Source organism: Rhinichthys klamathensis, unplaced genomic scaffold (genome assembly GCF_029890125.1).
Source record: "Rhinichthys klamathensis goyatoka isolate OS25496 unplaced genomic scaffold, OSU_Roscu_1.1 h1tg000032l_1, whole genome shotgun sequence".
In the NCBI taxonomy this organism is placed as follows: Eukaryota; Metazoa; Chordata; class Actinopteri; order Cypriniformes; family Leuciscidae; genus Rhinichthys; species Rhinichthys klamathensis.
The window spans coordinates 4,327,746-4,348,355 of record NW_026606581.1 but is presented as its reverse complement, the minus strand read 5'-3'; the positions used below and the strand labels follow the sequence as shown (position 1 = coordinate 4,348,355).

Genomic DNA, 20,610 nt, shown 5'->3' with positions numbered 1-20,610 from the left:
CATTATTTATTCAATTTCATTTCAGTAGCCTAATTTCAGTATTGTGATTATGAATTATTTTAACTATACGTTTCACTTGTTGAATTCATCTGCTACCAGCTTTCAATCGCTCTGAATCAGTGCGGTGCGGCAGCAGATTACGCATTAGAGAGAATAAACAAACACTTTTCAGAGTCTATGATTGTAGCGCCTCTTGGCGGTAAAAGGCAGAAAATACACCCCAAATTTTACCGCCGCGGTGGAACGGCTGATGTGGGCGTTGTCATGGCTTGCCTCACATTTGCGTTTGAATAGCGCGCGGCCTCCGTGGGCGTGTCAGATTAACGCGTAATGAAGTGTAATGAGCTGGGGAAAAAAAATCTGACAGCACTCTCTTTTCGTACAGATTACATAAACTGAGAATATTTGTTTTTTATATAAATTACATCATTGAAAAGAAGAGAATTCAAGCTTCATAAAGAAAAATCTCTCGTGCCTGTATGACAAGTATTTGCAGAGTTAGAGTTAATTTTTCGGACGTGTTTCAGAATGGACTGCACTGACAGAGAGAAGGCAAAACTCGCATCATGTTTATTTTTCTTTATTTGACAAAAAGCACAAAACTTTGTTTTTATTGTGAGTATACAGAAAAATAATAGACAATTAACAAGATCGATTGATGTATAACACTTATATGTACGATCAAAATCAACAGAGTATTTTAAGTCTATTTTTCTGCTATGTGAAAAAAAAACGGCAAAACGCGCGGGCGCGTTTCTGGTCCCCAGAGGGTTAAATCACGCAGCACAAACAGAATGCCTACTTAAAGTCTTGTGCTGTTTAGTCTAAAAAACGAAATATAATACCGAAAACACTCGACATGTCAACAAAACATAAACATAAGATCTTCCCAAACACATATCAAGCTTATTTAAAAACCTCGAAAGCATAAACACTCATTCAAAGTACCTTTAAAAGGGAGATGTAAATAAACATAACCATAAGTTCCCGCCTCCTCAGCACGAGCTGACTGATAAATCTCTAACACACCAAGAGAGGCGGGACTTAAGGCAGAACAGCCAATCATCAGCCGGTCACACTCAAAGCCGGTGTCATGTTCGAGAGGGAGGGGGAGAGGAGGAGCCGCTGCAAGCGCACACACAGAGCAGCCAGAGAAACGGAGGAGCGACTGTAGTGAGGCGTTTCTGCAAAACTGCGGAAAAACTGCAGAAAAAGTGCGGGTGTTGAACCCTCTCACCAGGAAAAGTGTGGGTGTTAAAACACCCACATCCCCCACGGGTGCGACGCCCCTGTCTCTGGGTCCTGATAATGCCAAATGTCTTACGTTACCAGTAAAAAGAGGCCTACATTATTTTAAATATGTCTAGTCAATGCAAGCATATTGGTCTAAAATAATTCTGTATTTTCAGCTTCAGATCATGAATATTGTTATTCTGGTGTCACCATTGTCCTGTGCATTATGTTACTAGCACAAAGTCCAAGTCTATTCATTTACACCCACAATGTAATACCAAATTTAGAATTTTAAATCAACAGTACTTTTTTTGTTAACCTTTTATATCATATGTCTTTGGAGTATCGCAATAATATCGTATAGAATCGTGACATGAGGGTTTTGTTACACCCCTAGATATAGCATGTTTTGTCAGTCTCGTACCTCAATGTGAAGTATTCTTAAATTCGATATTCTGTCCCATCTTGGGGTGCCATCTGTGTTATATCCATTAAATCCAAAGCCAGCTGCATTGTTGATGGCATCGGCTGTAAAAGAGTGAAAGAATTTAGTAAAAAGATCATCTCTAAGGGAAGATAGTGCTTTGGTTCACAAAGCAGCAGAATTTGGTTGTCAGTCCTGTAGGCTACGTTCACACTGTCAGTTTTTAGGATTGAAAACCACATTTACTTACAGGTGTGAGTCTCGATATGTCCCGTTCAAACAGGAACTTTCAGTAGCGTCTCGAATACTGTCAGTACGAACTTGCAATGTGAGTCAAGCCCGTATTCTCTTACCCGTAACGTCCATAAAACTGAAAAGTCTTATCAATTTTGACACGACAAGTCCAATCGAGCTGCGAATTCATCTGTCAAATCTTCATCCGAAAGCAGCTTTTATATCTGGGTTGAGAGAAGAGCATTTGAGATGCGTGAAGAGCACAGAAGAGACGGGAGCAGCTCTGGTGGAGAACAGTGACTGGATATAAAACCTTCAAATGACACAGCTTATATCTCCATCACTGTAAGTTACCGAAACCACACATGGTAGAAATATAGCCCACGTACGTCTGCAAGATGTCTGTTAAAGATCACTTCATCTGGAAAGCATCTGTTTACTAACATCTGATAGACATCTTTAAGATGTCAGTTTAACATACATTCTAAATCATTACATCTTAAAGACATCTTCTAAACGTCTATTTGACATCTGACAGGAAACGTCCTATAGACGTATTTTAGATGAGCAAACACTCTTAAAAATACGTCTTCCAGATGTAAACATCAAATCAAATACACTTGTGCTATCTGGGATTGCAGATGAGCAAACACTCTAAAAAAAATACGTCTTCCAGATGTAAACACACACATCAAATAGACGTCTCTGTGATGTACGTGTGCTATCAGGGATGCGTTTGTGCAGCTCAGAGCAGCTCTCGCACTGTACAACGTGACGGACCAGTAGTCGTCCAGTCTGGTTCCGTTCACACAGCGTGGGTTTTTCGGGAATGAGGTTGAGAGTCCTGAAAATGTACAGGGTGTGAATTCGGTTATAGAATGCGATTGTCACTCCTGTAAATAACTGACCTGTGTGTGAACGTAACCACATTAAGGACTCACACACAACCGTAGTGTTTGAGTCCTTAATGCAGATGCAGGCTCGACTCCCTTTGCACGTTCATTCAGATAGTATTCTCTAAGTTGCTGAGTGAACGGGACATTTTGAGACTTACACCTACAAATAAATGCAATTATCAATCCCAAAAACTGACAATGTGAATGAATTATCCAATTAGAAACAAGGCAACAATTCAGAAAAAACACCCTTTACGAACACAAGAGGGCAGTATGACGCTGCCTTGAACATGGTCTAGTCCATTACTAGACATGCTGGATTGTATACAACAGTGGTTCTCAACCTCTCCTGCAGGGACCCCCTGACACACCATGTTTCTGTTTTAACCCTGAAATGGCACACCTGATTCAATTAATTAAAGGCTTAATGAGTCATTATTAGAGTAGGAAGTAGGAATTAGTTAATTGATCAATTAGTCAACTACTCATTAAGCCTTCAATTAATTGAATCAGGTGTGCCATTTCAGGGTTAAAACAGAAACATGGTGTGTCAGGGGGTCCCTGCAGGAGAGGTTGAGAACCACTGGTATACAATATACGTTTATACGGTTTGTTTTAAAATGAGAAAAAGTCTGCATTATGCAACAATAAAATAGTCATATTATAACAGTAATGTTGTCCTATGACCTCATTAAACAAACCACTGTTGTCACATGACCTCATTAAAAGTATATTTTTTTAATTATATATACATAAGAAGAGCACATTGCCCATCTGTCCTACTCACCTAACGTCCATACAAAGTAGTACTTGGGGCGTAAAGCCAACATGGAGATGTAGAGGTACAAGACCTGGACGTAGAAGGGGTTAGAGGCCATGAAGGTGTCATCGATGACACGATCTGTAGGGCAGGCGGTGTAGATCACCAAATAAACCATTAGGGACAGAACACAGGTGCACAGTTTCTGGATCACATCCCGCTAGAAGAACAAAACAAACCATTGCAGAGAGTCAGGACACTACAATCTATGAAACTGTCCTCAAAAAGCCCTTGAATAGTGCCAAAGTTGTGCCACAGTAGTTTACATAGTTTAAAAAGCCATTGAAAAGAGTATCGCATTTTAAATACAGATACACTACTGTTCATTAAATTATATGTTTATCTCTGTAAAGCTGCTTTGAAGCAATCCATTGTTAAAAGCGCTATATAAATGAAGTTGACTTGACTCAAAAAGTTTGGGGTTAGTAAGATTGTTCATGTTTTTAAATGTTTATGCTCACTCTTATGCTCACCAAGGCACCATTTGTTTGATTAAAAATACAGTAAATAACAGTAATATTCTAAAATATTATTACAATTTATAATAACCGTTTTCTTTTTAAATATATTTTTTTTTTTAAATCCTGTGATGGCAAAGATTTGTTTTCAATCGTCAGTGTCACATGATTCTTCAGAAACCATTCTATGCTTATTTGGTGCTCAAGAAATATTGATTTTTTTTATCAATGTTGAAAACGGTTGTGCTACTTTTTGTGGAATTTTTCAGGATTCTTTGATGAATCTTTTTTTTTTTTAAATAGTATTTATTTGAAATAGAAATCTTTTGTAACAAATGTCTTTACTATCACTGTTGATGATGGATCATGTAATAATTTCTTTAAAAAAAAAATCTAACTGACGTAACTAACATATGAGCTGTAGTGTGTTATAGGAAATGGCCCTTTTTAACCTTACATAATATTTATTTTTCTTTCTTTATTATGTGTCTATAAACATCAGTCTCATTGTGACAACTTACCCCATATAGTGTGAATGTTCAATAGTTTTTCGTACCCAAGTCTTTAAGATGTTTCTTCACGATCATGACAAAATTATAACTCATATCATTGAAGAGCAGAAAGAGCTAGATGGTGAATTATACGGCAGAGTCTGTGTGACAGGAAATTCATTTGTGAACGGAACTGATTCAACAAATGTTTTTATTGATCTTCGTCTGTTAAGAATGAAAACCATCTATCACTGACGATATTCAATGAGGTCTGAAGCTTTTACTGGAGAGTTGTTTTAAAAGTGTTGCTGGAGAAATCCATTAAACTAAAACCATTGTGAAGCTCCTAAGGAAGAAATGCATATAAAAGCATGTTCATCTCCAGAACTACAGTCAAAACAAACTCTCCCCTCAGCAAAGCCCGAGTAATATGAGCTCCTGTCCAAGAAGATTCTCATTGATTTAAATGACGAAAAAACAAACTGCATAAGACAACAGATAAAGACACTCCAATAGGGATGTTTTTAGCATACGGTACAAAGATTTTCAGTTTATGTCAATTTAAATCAAAAGTCTTGTCAGTGAACCTGATTGTCTTCACTGTCCACACCAAAGTAACACTTCACTCAAAAAGCATTTTCCTTGTAAGGACTGCAAAACTGGTTCTGTCACATTTTCCACCCGGCCATTATATTCCTTTAGATTTGCCATGTATAACTTGGGGTTTGTGTTGTGTTTGAGATATATGTATATGTATATATGACAGCCCAAATGTGATCAAGACTACTAAGAGATGTCTTTAGCGTGCAGCTCTGATTCTAACCCCGATTCAGTCACCAGAGGGAGCAAGAGAACCGAGTCATTACACTACCTTAGGTGAAGGGTCATTCTGCTTGAATTTCCCATTCACTTTGCCGTTTGACTCCAGGTGCTTGGGCTCGTAGCAATGGCCTTCTATAAAGGCTATGTAATCATTATAGGAGCAGGTCGGGCCGGCCAGGATCCCCATAAAGTTACAGTTATAACTCAGATACTCCAGCAGACTGGGCATCTTCCTGTACAGAAAACACAAGGACAGAACAACAATAACCCACCACATAAAGTGAATTAAGCAACAAAGCACACCCAATGTCAAATACCAAAACATGATTTGCTCTGTAGGAGAGATAATAATGAAAAAGGACTAATGTTACCAAATTAATGTTATTAGTATAATGTTTTTTATACATTTATTTAAGCAAGCAGGGAATGTTAAAAATACATTTAATGTTACAAGGCCATTAATTAGTTTATGAAGGCTAAGGGATCATGGGAAGGAGCTCTGAAACTGTAGCTTCACAACAAGCTACAAGTTAAACTTACAAGTTAAGCAACCTTTTTGAAAAAGCTGCGCTACAAGCTAGAAATTATTAACAGTTTAAAGCACCAAAACGGTATGAAAATGACATCAAAATGATTTTGTAATGAGGTTATTTACATAGTGATATATTTTTAATGACATTTTTAAATATTACACATGATATGACAAATAAAAATGAAATAAGGCAAATTAAATAAAAAATATAAATGGCAAATACATTAAAAACTAAATAAATAATATGTATATATTTTTGCAATATTTTTTTATTTATTATCTGGTACAAAATCTGAAACGAAATCTCAGCATTAAACTTACACAGATTAATGTATAACAAATAAAATGAGAAAATTTTGCATAAAAGATAAAAACTAGTGATGAATCACAGTCTCTCACTAAATGTTTCACTACAAAAAAAGGTATAAATGCCAAAATGAGGAACTCTGGGACTCTCTAGAATAGATAAATTGCTTGTTTTTAACTAACAAACGTTGCTAAAAATTAATCTGACACATTTGTCATGAACAGTCAAGTAGCATTTTGTCACTGTGTTTATTACTCCTAAAACAGCTGAACAACAATTTAATAAAATGATATGTAAGAGTTTTACAGCACAATTACAGGAATTTGATTTAATTGCTAATGTCTCAGTGCTTGTAGAATATTTGACCAGCACTTTAGCAATGAACAAACATGACATTAACATTGTGTCATGTTTGAACAAGAATGCAACTCATCCAGTATGTAAACATTGACATATTGGTTAACATTCTGTGACCACATGTCTGTGGTGCAAACATTGTCCAAAACTGCACTCATTAACTGTAGGGTGTGACTTCCGAAACCTCCGAATCCTGACGACTTCCTGTGTGGAAATCGGCTCACGTGATGCGGCGGGAATGTTCAGTTGCTTGGCAACAGCCTTCAGGGCCTGATTGTAAATGATTCTCCAAGTGCTATGCTGCTATTTGGGCAATGCAGAGCCATATTAAACTCAAAATTATTGTTAATAAACAATGCTGTGCACTCTCTGAGGGGACTAACAAGCATTTGATCACTAAGAGGGACGTTATATCTTGAATCTGTCACAATTTTTCTGCCATGATTAGAAGACAAATCTCACTAAATGTCTGTTGTATTCATCATGTGTGTTCTATATATATGTATATATATATATGATATGTGATGTAGCCTATAGAATGCAGTCAGAATGCCCCTAAAATTCAAGATATCAGGGCAAAAATGCATCTGTATGAGTTTTTGTCTCATATTTATATCATGATATAGTTAAGCAATATCACACGAGTAACGAGCACAATATCACACGAGTGCTGTTTTTGTCCCGAATAGCATGAGTGCAAATGTGATTGTTTCAAATGTGATGATTTTTATTTTATACAGTTCAATAAATGAGAAGTTAAAGCTGCAGTCCGCAGTTTTCCCTCTTTGTCGCCATCTCTGTTCGAAATCTGCAATTGCAGTTATTCGCGGAATTATCAACTTTACGTGAGTTGTACTTCGACACCCTCGACACGGCACAGCGCGGATGAACACAATGTTTGAGGAGAGTGTGCCGGTGTGGATCATAGGTGTGGATCATAGACTGTGTGGATACTGGCATTCAGAATCACAGATTATTCTTTTTGGAAGTATGACCAACATAATAATTTTCACCGAAAAATGTCATCTGAACAAGTAAGTAACATCCACTTTTGTTCTGGTTCTGACATTGCAGTAAATCGAGCTGATTAAATCTAAAAATCGCTTATCACGCAAAACTGTGCAAATTATACTTTGTTCTCAAATTGTTAATGTTAACAACGTCAGCATTGCGTGACTACATTTAATGTCCTTCCAATATGTAACCTTGTTTTCACATGGGTCCGGTTGCAGTCTCTTTTTTTCTGTAAGTTAGCCACTCCGAAGTCCAAACGAAGTCTTTTGCATTTTACAGCGGGTGAATCTTTAGTTGTCACTGGTGATTGTCGTTTGAACCTTTCTGGATCCGCCATCAAATTGATGTTTAATTATATCAAGTGCTGTGAGAAAAGGCTATAAATCTCCACCTCCAACATCCTCACACTCATAGCCTACTAGTCGAGACTCCTTCTTTATGTGTACAGATGTGACGTAATGACTCAATATAGCCTTGTAGCCGAGACTCCTCCTTTATGTGTACAGACAGATGTGACGTAATGACGCAAAGACATGCTCGAATATCCCGCGGAAATCCACCAGTACCACTGGAATTAAAAACATTATTACAAGCTTACCACTTTGAATCGAGCTAAGGCAAGCAGATAGTTGGCCAGAACACTGGCTGGTTATGTATTTTCTCAAATATGTATTTTGGATCATTTTTAACCCAAAAAAAGCTACGGACTGCAGCTTTAAATTTTATATTTAATTTATATATTAGCTTTATATTTTAGACACAATATTATTGCTTTTGCTCAATGTTACCAACAACAATACTACCTATAAATGTAGTATGCCCGAGCATAACTGTTGTGCATCTCCGAGCAACTCACAGCGCTGCTCAGTTTCTGAATGAATCCACATTTTGATCGAATCATTTGGGTGAACCAATGATTCAATGGCCCATTCACGAGAGCCATTTTACTTCCTAAATAAATCACCCATTTGAATGAAATGAATGAATGACTGAATGAATGACTGAATGAATTGTTTACTCATTTAGACATTTACCGCAACACCTACTGGCAGTTTTAGTTTCTTAATTAGAGTATCATTTAATTTAAAAAATTGCATTTTATATTTCCATATGAATAAAAAACCCATAAAAGGGATTTCACTCAAAAATGAAAATTCTGTCATCATTTACATTTACCGTTGAAGCCTAAAAGTTGTGTAATAAATTCTCTGTTGAATCAAATAAAAATATATTTTTTTATAAAGCTACTTCTTGTATTGTCTATTTAACCCAACAATGACTTTAAATGACCTTTTGGGGGAACATTTATGTGCGATTAATTCGATTATTAATCGCCACATAGTGTAATTAATTAGATTACATGTACATACATGTACTGTATCTACACCTTTTGACTGTTGTCAGTGTGGGTTTGAAGTTGATTTTCTTTCAAAAGAAGCAGAAAGTAAATGAGTGACCTCATCCCAACCACAAACATACCTTTCACACATACCTGACAGCAAGATACTTCTGATTGGGCTTTAGGTGCTCCTCCCTCTTTATCAAGCCTGTGGGAAAAACACACAAACACAGGACACATCAGACACACCTCGCACAAAACACTGTAATTTAGAAACAGAGATGACAAATACTGTTCTGTTTGATTATAATGCAGCAGTACTGCAGCAGTGTGTGTGTGTGTGTGTGTGTGTGGGGGGGGGGGGTTGAGGCCAGTGGGTTCCTGTGGTTCACACTGACCTGCAGAAACAGCAGTTATACTCTGATACAGCAAATATGTGTGAATGAAGCCCACGTGACGATGCAGAATCACACACACTCATCAAGTACAAACGGAAACGAAATCGCGTAGCTGTGCTTACAAATTCAGCGTTTTTAAAGTTACATGTCAAATACAAAAATGTTTTATTATACAGGCTTAGTGAGAGCAAACATGCAAATAATTAATAAACACAAGTCTCTCTTTCGCTTGCCCTCTCTTTTAATTAATACTTTTATTCAGTAGGAACACAGTTAAGTAATTTACTATGTTACAAAATATTTCTATTTTAAATCAATATTGTTCTAATTAACTTTCTATCCATTAAAGAATCCTAGAATGTTCCTTGAACACTAAATCAGCATATTAGAATGATTTCTGAAGGATCATGTGACACTGAAGACTGGAGTAATGATGCAGAAAATTCAGCTTTGCCATCACAGGAATAAATTAATTCAATGTTTAAGCATAAAATAATAAAATAGAAGATGTAAAATTGCAATAATATCTCACAATATTACTAATAATATGTACGAACTGTACATTTAATCAAATAAATGCAGCCTTAGTGTGTATTGGTGAACATAAGAGACTTCTTTCAAAGCATTCAAAATAATCTACAGAATCTTACAGGTTGTATAAAGGGGTGTAACGGTACATAAGTCACAGTTCGGAATGAGTTCGGTAGAACAGGAAACGTTTCTTTACATTTATTTTGAACAGACAGTAGTGCAAATTACAGTTTGTTCCACCTAGCGGCATTTAGTCCCCTAGTTGGTAAAGTACAGCCTCCTTTAGTGTATTAAGCACTAAGCAGTAAATAGAATACACTCTTGCATAGGCCATATTGTTGTATAGTAGGGCTGATAATTTTTTTTTTTTTTTTTACGGTATTCGGTCACAACCAGCTATAAAACTGAAAAGCATCTCTTGTGTTATAAAAGTACAAAATAAATAGAGTAATGAAAAATAAAACTTCACATAAGAGTATATTAACATGGGGTAAGAATGCACAAAGGATGCACAAAGTTCAATATTAAGCTTTTTCAAGAAACCACGGAAAGATGATTCACCTTTCCACGAGGAGACAGCGAGTGAAGCGGCACCTGAGGATTGCCATTTCCGGGACACGGATATTCCATCACTGGACCACGACACAAATTGACACAATGCCAAATGGTTTTGTCTCATAATAACAGCGGAAACGACTTAAAATAAAATTGGTCTTACAGATAAGAGTAAGACATCATTCAAAATTGTAAAGAGTCTATTTTTATTTGTGTACACTACACTCACAATTAAAAACAAAACATTGAGCTTTCTGCACGTCACAAAAAATGAATCGAAACTTGGCGTGTAGGCTAGTAGCAAGCTCTTGCGTGCCATCTGAACTTAGGTTTGGGTTGGTACAAAGCCCGTCTACGGAAAGCCTGGCCACTCCCTATTAAGTCCTATTGTACCGACTTTTTGGTTGTAGTTCCACCAGAGTTCCACTGGGGGCAATAGTCAGAGTGCAAAATGAATGGGAGTCTATGGGGCTAAACGGCTAAATTGGTCTTTTTCACCCGATTGTCATTGAGAAATTTTAGATTTGAATGGTGGTTTTGCAAGTCCAACATGGGTTATAGATCGAAAGTTGAATGAACGAGTACTTATGTCCTTTCGATTTCTTACAGGTTGAGTTGTTGTTGCCCATAACACGCTAGCATTCTGCTAATGGACGCTGATTGGTCAGTGAAGGACTGATTACGACCAGAGATACCGCTTGATGGCATCGTGGCTCACATGTATTTACCTATTTTTTACAGTCTATGGTATTTACCTGTGTCAGTTGTGTAGTAGATGCCTCGAGAGAAAAGAAAGTGCAGAACGCAAAAGCATAGACATAATAAATACATAGACGCCCTATTGGCCACTTTGGAACGTTGCTGCGATAGTTTTCTTATTGTGGAAAAAGCATTTTCTGTGATTGACCCGATTTTAGCAATAACAAAGATAACTGATGGATCCTTTATCTATGGTAATACGATATGGTACAACTACATTGCAGTGCAAATAGTAAATATAAGATAAAGTGAGAAGTAATAGTAAATAGTTTAGTCAATAAAATAAACAAACAAACAGTACAGCAAATAAAATAGTAATGAAAAGGCTATATAAAATATAGGCTATATAAAATAAAATGACACAACCCTGTCTATTTTTCAGTTTTATTGATCAGTAAGAGACATTATAACAGTATAAGTAGCCTAAAAGGTATAAGAAGAGTTATACAAGACAAGAAATAAAGTAAACGATTCAGACACAGCAGGATACAACGTTAAAATAGCCACAATATAAAGTTATGAAACTTCACTTTGCCGTCAGCCAAAGCGATTTGCCAGGGAACAAGATTAATGAGACCAAAGATCGCCCGTTAGATATACACAAGACGAATTATATGTCATGTTTGACCACAAACGTCAGAAGCACCGAGGAAAGGCTGTTCCAGGCGGGGTGCAGAGCGCTGAGACCCCGGTAAAGGCTTGGATATCACAACTCCGAAAACGTCAGATCAAATTTTTAAATTAGCGCTATCTTTATAAATAAACCACAGATTTGAGCTTTCAACAACTACATTGTCGACTGAAAAACTATTAAAACTACATTTCGTGACACAATAACAGTAGTATTTTTTAATTTCGCGGCTTCTCTCGTCTGTCTATGCGCGTAAGCAACAAAGTGACTGAAGGATTGCCGTAAAGCAGGTCTCTGGTCGTACGATGTGTATGACGTCATTGACATTTTAAAAGACTTTTTAAAGCAAATAAAAAAAATCTAAAAAAAAAATATTTTTAGACTCTAAAAAATCTAACACCCAGCAATGTGTAATTTCTTTGCATCTTCTTTCGAATACAACATTCGAATTACTAGACAAAAAATTATATCCTGAGAAAAGTGGATTTTTAGGGGTATTGCTCCATAGACCTCCATTCATTCTGCACTCCGCCTGTGAGCGCCCTCATATGGACCCAGAGTGGAACTGCAACAGTTCAGAACCCGGAAGTTTAATGTGAGTGGGAGTTCTCCCCATATTAGACTTTCTCTGGTTGGTACATAGATCATCTTCTTCAGCACTTTTTACTGTTGTGGCGTTAGCAAACAATGTTACATGACCTTGCGCGCCCCCTTCTGGATTGGAGTGTGGATTACCTGTGACTGACTGTATTCGTCGTCTGACTGCATGCACCAAACCATGAAGTCCGTACAGTGACGAAGGGACAAATATATGTACAGTTATACCCCTAATACACACACACACACACTACCATTGACTGTAGACGTTGATTAAGAGTCTATGGGCAGTGATGTTGTGTTTTGAAGCACTGAGCTGCTCTGCTCTAGCCTGGAGCGGCGAAGTCTCTCGGGTTAGTGAAGAAAAGAGATCAAGCCATTCTTCATTCATCTCTGTCGATGCACTGACAACTAGATTAGTCACCCTATCAGCTTCTGCAGGTTTTAATGGCTGCTGGGAATTGCATAACCAACAGCAGCATGCCATGTACACACAGACACAATTCCACTCTTCTTCCTTCAGCAAATGCGACAGAATCAACAACACCTCATGATATTTGCTCACCGGGCAGCACTCTCAGATTCTACACAGACCCATTGAAACATACTAGTATTAATAGCACAACGAAATGCATTACATTACAGCAGAACCATGGCCTAGCAGTTAGCACAATAGCTACAGACACATTGTGCTAATGCGGGAGACTCAGGTTTGAATCAGTTCCTATAGAGTGCCTAGAGGGATGACGTATTTTTGTAGGCCAAAATCTGGAAATGAGTCAGCAAGACTCAGCATTTTAGGGGTTTTTGGAATGGGTTTTTGGCTAAATGCCAGAATTAAGCTGTGTGGTTAACACAAGCTCATGATATTTTTACCTGTTTAATTCTACAACATAAAAAACATCAGTAATACCCACTTGTGATTTAAAAAAAAAAAAACTTTTACTTGTCTTGAAAAAGTGGCTAAATGGGACGGGACATTAAACATCATCATGATGAACAGGTAAACTCATCTAGTACGCTTTTACAGAACAGTATGATGTTCATATACACACTTTTGCCTTTTTTTTCTTTTGGTAAAATAGCAGCCTTCTTAGTATTCCTCAATCTATTAATTTTAAACAATATAAGAAAAAAATCGAAGTATCAAAAGCATAGGGTCGCTAGCAACCAGAGATATGTAATAGTGTAATAATGTTTTGCGTGTATTGTGAATTCAATAAAAAAATGTAATGTCTGGCAACTCAAAAAGTGCAATTCACCTGTATTCCTAAAGGAGGCAATGATGATGTAACATTTCACTCATAATTATCGCAGGCATAAAACAAAAAGAATATACAAGTATCATCAGCAAAACTTGAAATGACTCAGCGATTTACTGCGGAGCAAGTGCTGTACGCAATCAATCAAATATTAGTGTCCCTGTCATCTGGTGAAGAATCTGTCAGCGATCAAATTATTGATTTTGAAGACGCTGAAAAGACAGTTTTGAGAATATGGTTGAGATCGCGAATATGAGCCAGATGCTGAATGTACTTGAGCTCTGACAATGACAGCGATGATGGTATAAAACCAAGTTCCAAGTTCCATTCCAAGTTCCAAAAGTTAACGAAATGTGCTTTATTTTACTCTTTTGTAATTGTTATTAAAATATCAAGAGAGTTTTACACTATTGTAGCAGTTAGAGAGCCATCCGCGTTAGATATAGATCCAGGTCGTTAAAGACCCGAATATGTAATAATGATTGACTAAACATTCATGCATATAAGGGTTAAATAAGAGTTGTCAGAAACTGTGGTGGTGTTGAAGTCATGTGACCGGGGTGTAGTTCGTTTATTGAATACGTTTAGCTTTTTACTTCTGGTAATTGTATTTAGCCTTCAAAATTCAAAATAGTTGTGTTACTTTGTAAATTTTTCTCACGACGAAAAAAATGTGTAAGAATTATACATTTTTGATGGTCACAGAGCTTCTTTTCTGCAATAATCCAAAAGCCAATGGAAACATCCTATAGGGATTTTATCGAGGAAACCATGGTGATGCTAATTTCCAGGTTGGTCAACAAAAATACGTCATCACTGCAGCATTCTACACCTCAATATTTCCCTGTCACCTCTGTATTATCTCTAGCATTCGACAAAGGCCAAAAATAAAAGTGTTTTAAAAAAGCCTATATATATATTATTAAGAATAATTAAACATTAGTCTAGCACAAGTCAAAGATCATTTGCCAAATTATCAGAGTGCCACACTTTTAGCCTGAGTTCAGTTCTCCATAAAGTGGAGGAGGGAGGAGATGATTGCATAACTTCATTAAAGCACATGGATTAATATGTCATGTGTGTTGTCTGCAGTGGAGCAGGGCAAGTCATGCGGAGGCCGCTCAGAAGTGCTGGGCTGCTGTTTTGGCCAGGCCAGCTGCTCTGTGAGCAACTGCTTCAGAGAAACGGGATGTGCTCTCTTACTCTTCCCAAAAACCCTGTTAAAGGAAATGTGGTGACTGTGATGCCACTTCTGTTTGACTCTAAAAGTGACTCGGTCACATATCACAGCGATTAGCTCTGTGGTTGACTAAGTATGTAAAAACTATGCTAGGATGGCGTGCAATCTAGTTTACTTATCAGTCGCATTGTTTGCATGTGAGATTTGCCGGTCGTCGATAAAACTAGAGTGGTTTCTTTTGGGTTAATGCCATCATGTGTCCTCTGCTGCTCATTCCTTTGTGCTTAAAGGGATAGTTCACCCAAAAATGAAAAATCTGTCAATATTTACTGATGTCATTCCAAACCCTTTTCTTCTGTGGAACACAAAAGAAGATATTTGCAAGAAAGTCAAAGCTGCTCTTTTCCATCCATTGAAATTGAATGGTGACCAGGGGCTGACAGGTTAGAAAAATTACAAAAAGTACCACATAACTGACTGGCACATACACTATTTTCTATCTCAGACCAAAAAAAAAAGACATTAGCCAACCTTTAGGATCAGCAAAATTGTAAGAATGTTTTTGAAAGAAGTCTTGGTATCACTTTACAATAAGGTTTCATTAGTTAACAAACTAATAATGAACGGAACTTCTACAGCATTTATTAATTTTTGTTCATTTTAATTTCAACATTTACTAATACATTACTAAAATCAAAAGTTGTATTTGTTAACATTAATTAATGCACTGTGAACTAACATGAACAAACAATGAACAGCTGTATTTTTATTAACTAGTGTTACAAAGATACTGCAACAAATGTATTGCTCGTTGTAAGTTAATGTTAGTTAATACATTAACTAATGTTATTGAAGTCTTTTATGCTCACCAAGGCTGGTGATCAAAAATACAGTAAAAAAAAATTCAATTCAGCAAAATGTATTTCTTTTATTATTATTATTTTATTATTATATTATTATAAAGTAAAGTTTTTCTATTTTAATATAGTTTAAAATAATTTATTCCTGCGATGGCAAAGCTGAATTTTCACCATCATTAATCCAGTCTTCAGTGTCACATGATCCTTCAGAAATCATTTAATATGCTGATTTGCTGCTCAAAAAAAAAAAAAAAAAAAAATCAAAAACATTAATTTCTTTAAAAAATAAAATATTACTGACTTTTGAACGGTACTGTATATTCAAATATGGTGTGTCAAAATGACAAAAAAATAAATAAATCATTTTGGATGAACGGTCTCTTTCCCAAACTCAGAGGAAGTTCAAATCACCTTCATTCTCCTTTATCAATGATCCAGATCATGCAAAAATGATGTGGTGATGCAGCACAATTAGTATCTCATTAAACAGATTTCACCAAGCTGCATAATAAGCGCTATATTGTGTTGGATGAGGTAAGTGTGGTCTGAAGCGCAACATCCAGCTGGCATCCCTAACTACTTTGGCCCACTCACTAGAGTGCAGCGCCAGCAATGGTACAAATCAATGGCATACGAGGACGTGGTGTAGCAGCAGGGTTTAACAGCCCTTATGTAATTCCTAGAGCCGCTAACATGGGCATAGATAGAAACAATAGAGCTGTTGAAAGATTTCAGGTAGAAATCATGCCAGTTATTCGCTATCGAGGCTTTGCAACCATGAAGATGAGAATGGGATTAATAAAACTGTTACAAACCATCATGAATCTCAAACGCCAAACTTGTGATCTTCTGTGTGATGACCATCATGGGCCTGGAGACAGAGGGGAAAAGGAATGTGTGTATGTGAGATCCTGTTTGCACCTGAAATTGAGTCTGTTGGATCCACATGTACGTGAGAGCTTCCACTTCTATCAAACCAAGCTATTCGACATTTATTATGTATACAGCTGTATTGACCACATCTCCTCACAGCTTCTCAAGGGTTGTGTTCACCTTGGTGTAAATAATTCTGATCAGCTTTGATCCTGAGATAAAACTAGTTCCGGATCATTATGAGGGTGCATGTAGACGCACCGGTGTGTATATAGTAGTAACATGTTGTATATGGTTGTAAGACTGCATATTTGATCTCCCTCATCTGAAGTTGAATGAGCATAGACATTTCAAAATAAGAGTCCCAGTCTATTTCACGCATTGTGTTCAATTCCCACCCAGTTATTATTTGGTTACACAAACTGTATGTAATTTAATTTTCATTTCATTTAAAGTAAACTATTTTAGCTTCTGTCTGTGATGCCCTGTCACAGGAAGGAAAGACTAAGAACATTATTTGAGGCATATTATTAAATATATAGATTTTACTAGTATCAGAGTTAATATATATTTAACAAAAACTATTTAAAAAAAAAACTCTTTTCTTGAAATAAATAAATATAAAAAAAAGTTTAGTTTCATTAGGCCTAACCTTATGTACCAAACTAAAACTGAAATAAAAATGAATAAAAACGACAGATTAAAAAAAAAAAAAAAAAAAAAAAAAAAAAAAAAGACAACAGATTTACTAAAACTTAACTAAAATGAAAATGAAAGCAGAATTAAATTGACTTCAAAATATTAACAAATGATATTTGGAGATATTTGTTACAGTGTGTTATATATATATATATATATATATATATATGCAGAAATAGTTAGTTGTCTCAGAGCCCCTAAAGTTTCTAAATGCGCTCCTACATTTTTCAACTTAGGAGCACATGTGCTCCTTGGGAAAAAAGTAAGCGTCAAGCCCTGCCGATATACTTTGTCTCGCTGTAGTTAACTTGTATATTTAATTGGAGGAGAGCTGGAGTCTCGATGTAGTGTGGCATAAAGCCTAATGCAAGCATATTTTATTGAGATTATTGCAAAGCAGAACACAGTGATTTTTTCTCTCCTTATGTTCAGTCTATAGGTAGCGAGAATTTTGATGTGCATACACGAGGCATCTTTTCACAACAGACACGGACACATACTTGAAAACCCCAGTACTTATAGTTTTGAATATTTTAATTTATATTTAATTTCCATTTTATTTTTAAACAGTCTTTTGAATTTAGTTTAGTTTTTGTTAGTTGTCACTACATCACTGTTAGGCTTTAATATGTTCAGTATTTTCTAATTTCAATTTATTTTGTTTTTATTAGAATTGTACTATAGTTTTAGTATTTATATAAATGATACACTACTGTTTTGGGTAATTTTGGGTAGTAAAAGTTTTTAATTGTTTTTGAAAGAAGTATCTTATGCTCACCAATGTATTTATTTGATCAAAAAATACAGTAAAACTGTAATGTTTTTGTAATTTACAATAGCTGTTTTCTATTTTTGTGGATTTACATTTTTTATTTTTTTCAGGATTCTTTAATGAATCGAAATTACAAAAGGACAGCATTTACTTAAAATAGAAAAGTCTTTACTGTCACTTTTGATTAATTTAATCAATTTCGTACTTGCAGAATAAAAGCTTTCTTTCAACATAAAAAAAAATTCTTACTGACCCCAAACTCGTGATGAGTAGTGTAATCTGAACTAAACTAGTATAACTATATATAATTAATATATAACTATATCATTTAATTTCTCAGCACAGGCAAGTGTTATTGCTATATAGTGAGAGTATCGTCTTTAATGCAGGAACATTTTACAATATATGTATACAAAACTAAAATGAATTTATTTATTTATTGAAATAAAATTTTTGGTAATTTTGGAAACATTAAAATGTATTTTAGTTAGTTTTTTCCCCATTAATTTTGGAAAACATTTTTTTTTTTCAGTTAGCAAAAAAGTGATAATGCAGTGCTAAAATAACTTACCCAGTGAAGTCAGCTGAGTACATGCCATAGTCAAATACAAAGATTCTGGTGACCTGGCAGAAACTGAGATATCCCAGCGTAACCACAAAGCAGTATCTAAGGAGAAGAAGGCAAACGAGGGGAAGAGTTAAAAAAAAAAGAGGCTATATTTGGTAAAACATACAACATACATATTAGGCCTACTTCATTTCAGCAGTGTGTATATTGTGGGCACTATGCAAATATTAAGTATGCAAAAAGTGCAGTATACATAAACCACACAGTGTGAAAATAATTTGCACTAAATTGTCCTTCCATTTTCTGCTTGACAAATAAACCAAGTCATTTTAACATCTCTTTATTGGCTTACTTTTGGCAGTCTAAACAAATGAGTAATTTTCATAGAAGATGGATTTAAAAAAAAAAACTGATTTAATTTAATTTATGAGATTAGAAATGAATGTCTCTCACTGAATTAAACATGTGGAAAATTAAACATGTCATGTGATAATATATTTCTGTTTGAAATGTTTATCGTTGTAAAACTAATTTACATCTATTTATAAGTGTACAGTATGTTTGGTGCAATATTCAGTAAACAGCAAATTCATCTGAATAGACAAACAATTTTCATTGGAAAGACATTGTCCAATTACAAACATTTCTTGTGGTTCAATTATTTCCTTACTATATAATGTTTTGATCAATTTACTTCACTTAATAAAAAGACAGAGAGACCAACAAAACTAGTCAAATAATACATTTTAAAATGCATTCCATTAGTATTTTACTCTTATTTTGTTGGTTAATTTCAATTTAGCAATTGGCGCCATTATCTTAAAATAGCCCGAGCCCCCACTTGGCCGCATATAGCTCACATCTGATATCTGATATTATACAAGCTAATTCATGCAAGTTATTTGCATACTACAACAAATTTGTGAGTGGAGAGAGAGTGATCAAGGCTTCTCTGTTACATCGCTGCCTAAAGCGCCATGTTAGAACAACACTATCAGACTCGTGCCATAACTTCAATTCGGCTTATTAACATCCTCCCACAATCCGATAAGGATCGCTCTTCTATTCAGCACTGAAAGTGATCAAAGACCCACTGATGTTCAGCAGGGCCTCAGTTTGAGGCAAAAGCCTCCCACTATCAGCGCACACAGCTGCAGAACGTTTGGTATGCTACATTCAGGTTTCTGACTCAAGCAGCCAAGTCCCCCGATTCCTCACTAGGAAACAGTTGGCAAATTCTTGGCAATGTAGTTTCTGTCTTTGCCTCAAACAAAGCCAGTTTAACATGTCTACAGTCCCACTCGCAGTATTCAGAGGCGGTGCCTGCTCGGTCTCAACACTAGGCCCTTCATCAGAGCTCTGAGCAGCACTGTGTGTACTAAGAAGACCTTCTTCTGTTTAAGCATTCTGTAGGATGATTGTGTGGAGGTTGCCTTCTAGTTGCACAGGGAACATTGTACAGTTAGAAGATGAGCTGTGATTTTCAATGTAGAATGGTGGTGGGTCAGTCAACGGGACATATGCATCCCAAATCCAAAGTATAGTATGCCAAACATGTCTGGACTGTATACCATTTTTAGTGGATTTTAGTGGAAGTGTGCATCCTTGAATGTTTTTGTTTTGTTTGTTTAGCTAATATTGGCCACAACCGCAAAAAAAAAGTTTGTGATGTTTCTCTATCAACTTGTTCAATAATAATGAATTTTAAGATAATGGTTGTATATGTGCAAGCAAACGACTGTTTACATCCTTCAAAATTATGGTATACTGCCTCCGAAAGCAAGATAGATAACACGTTTATTGCTTTTACTTCTGCAAAGTCATTTATTATATACGGAAATTATTATATACAGTAGTTGCGTTTCCATTACCCTTCAAATTGCGCAAATTGAAATTGCGAAATGAAAATACGGCCAATGGAAGTTTCGCAAAAACTACCATATATATAACAAAAAAGTTTTTTTCCACTTGCATGAGGTCGTTTTTCAGGTCGCCTTG

At 35.9% G+C, this 20,610-nt stretch overlaps 1 protein-coding gene across 1 annotated transcript in view; it reads right to left on the bottom strand.

Moving 5' to 3' along the window:
* Nucleotides 1–20,610, bottom strand: part of mboat2a (membrane bound O-acyltransferase domain containing 2a) — a 71,808-nt gene that overhangs the window by 10,201 nt on the left and 40,997 nt on the right. The window contains exons 4-9 of the mRNA XM_056245633.1: nt 18,616–18,711; nt 16,516–16,571; nt 9,081–9,135; nt 5,428–5,611; nt 3,575–3,767; nt 1,658–1,761 (exon numbers count right to left, since the gene is read on the bottom strand). Of these exons, the coding sequence (XP_056101608.1) occupies nt 1,658–1,761; nt 3,575–3,767; nt 5,428–5,611; nt 9,081–9,135; nt 16,516–16,571; nt 18,616–18,711 (688 nt within the window). The remainder of the gene's footprint in view (nt 1–1,657; nt 1,762–3,574; nt 3,768–5,427; nt 5,612–9,080; nt 9,136–16,515; nt 16,572–18,615; nt 18,712–20,610) is intronic.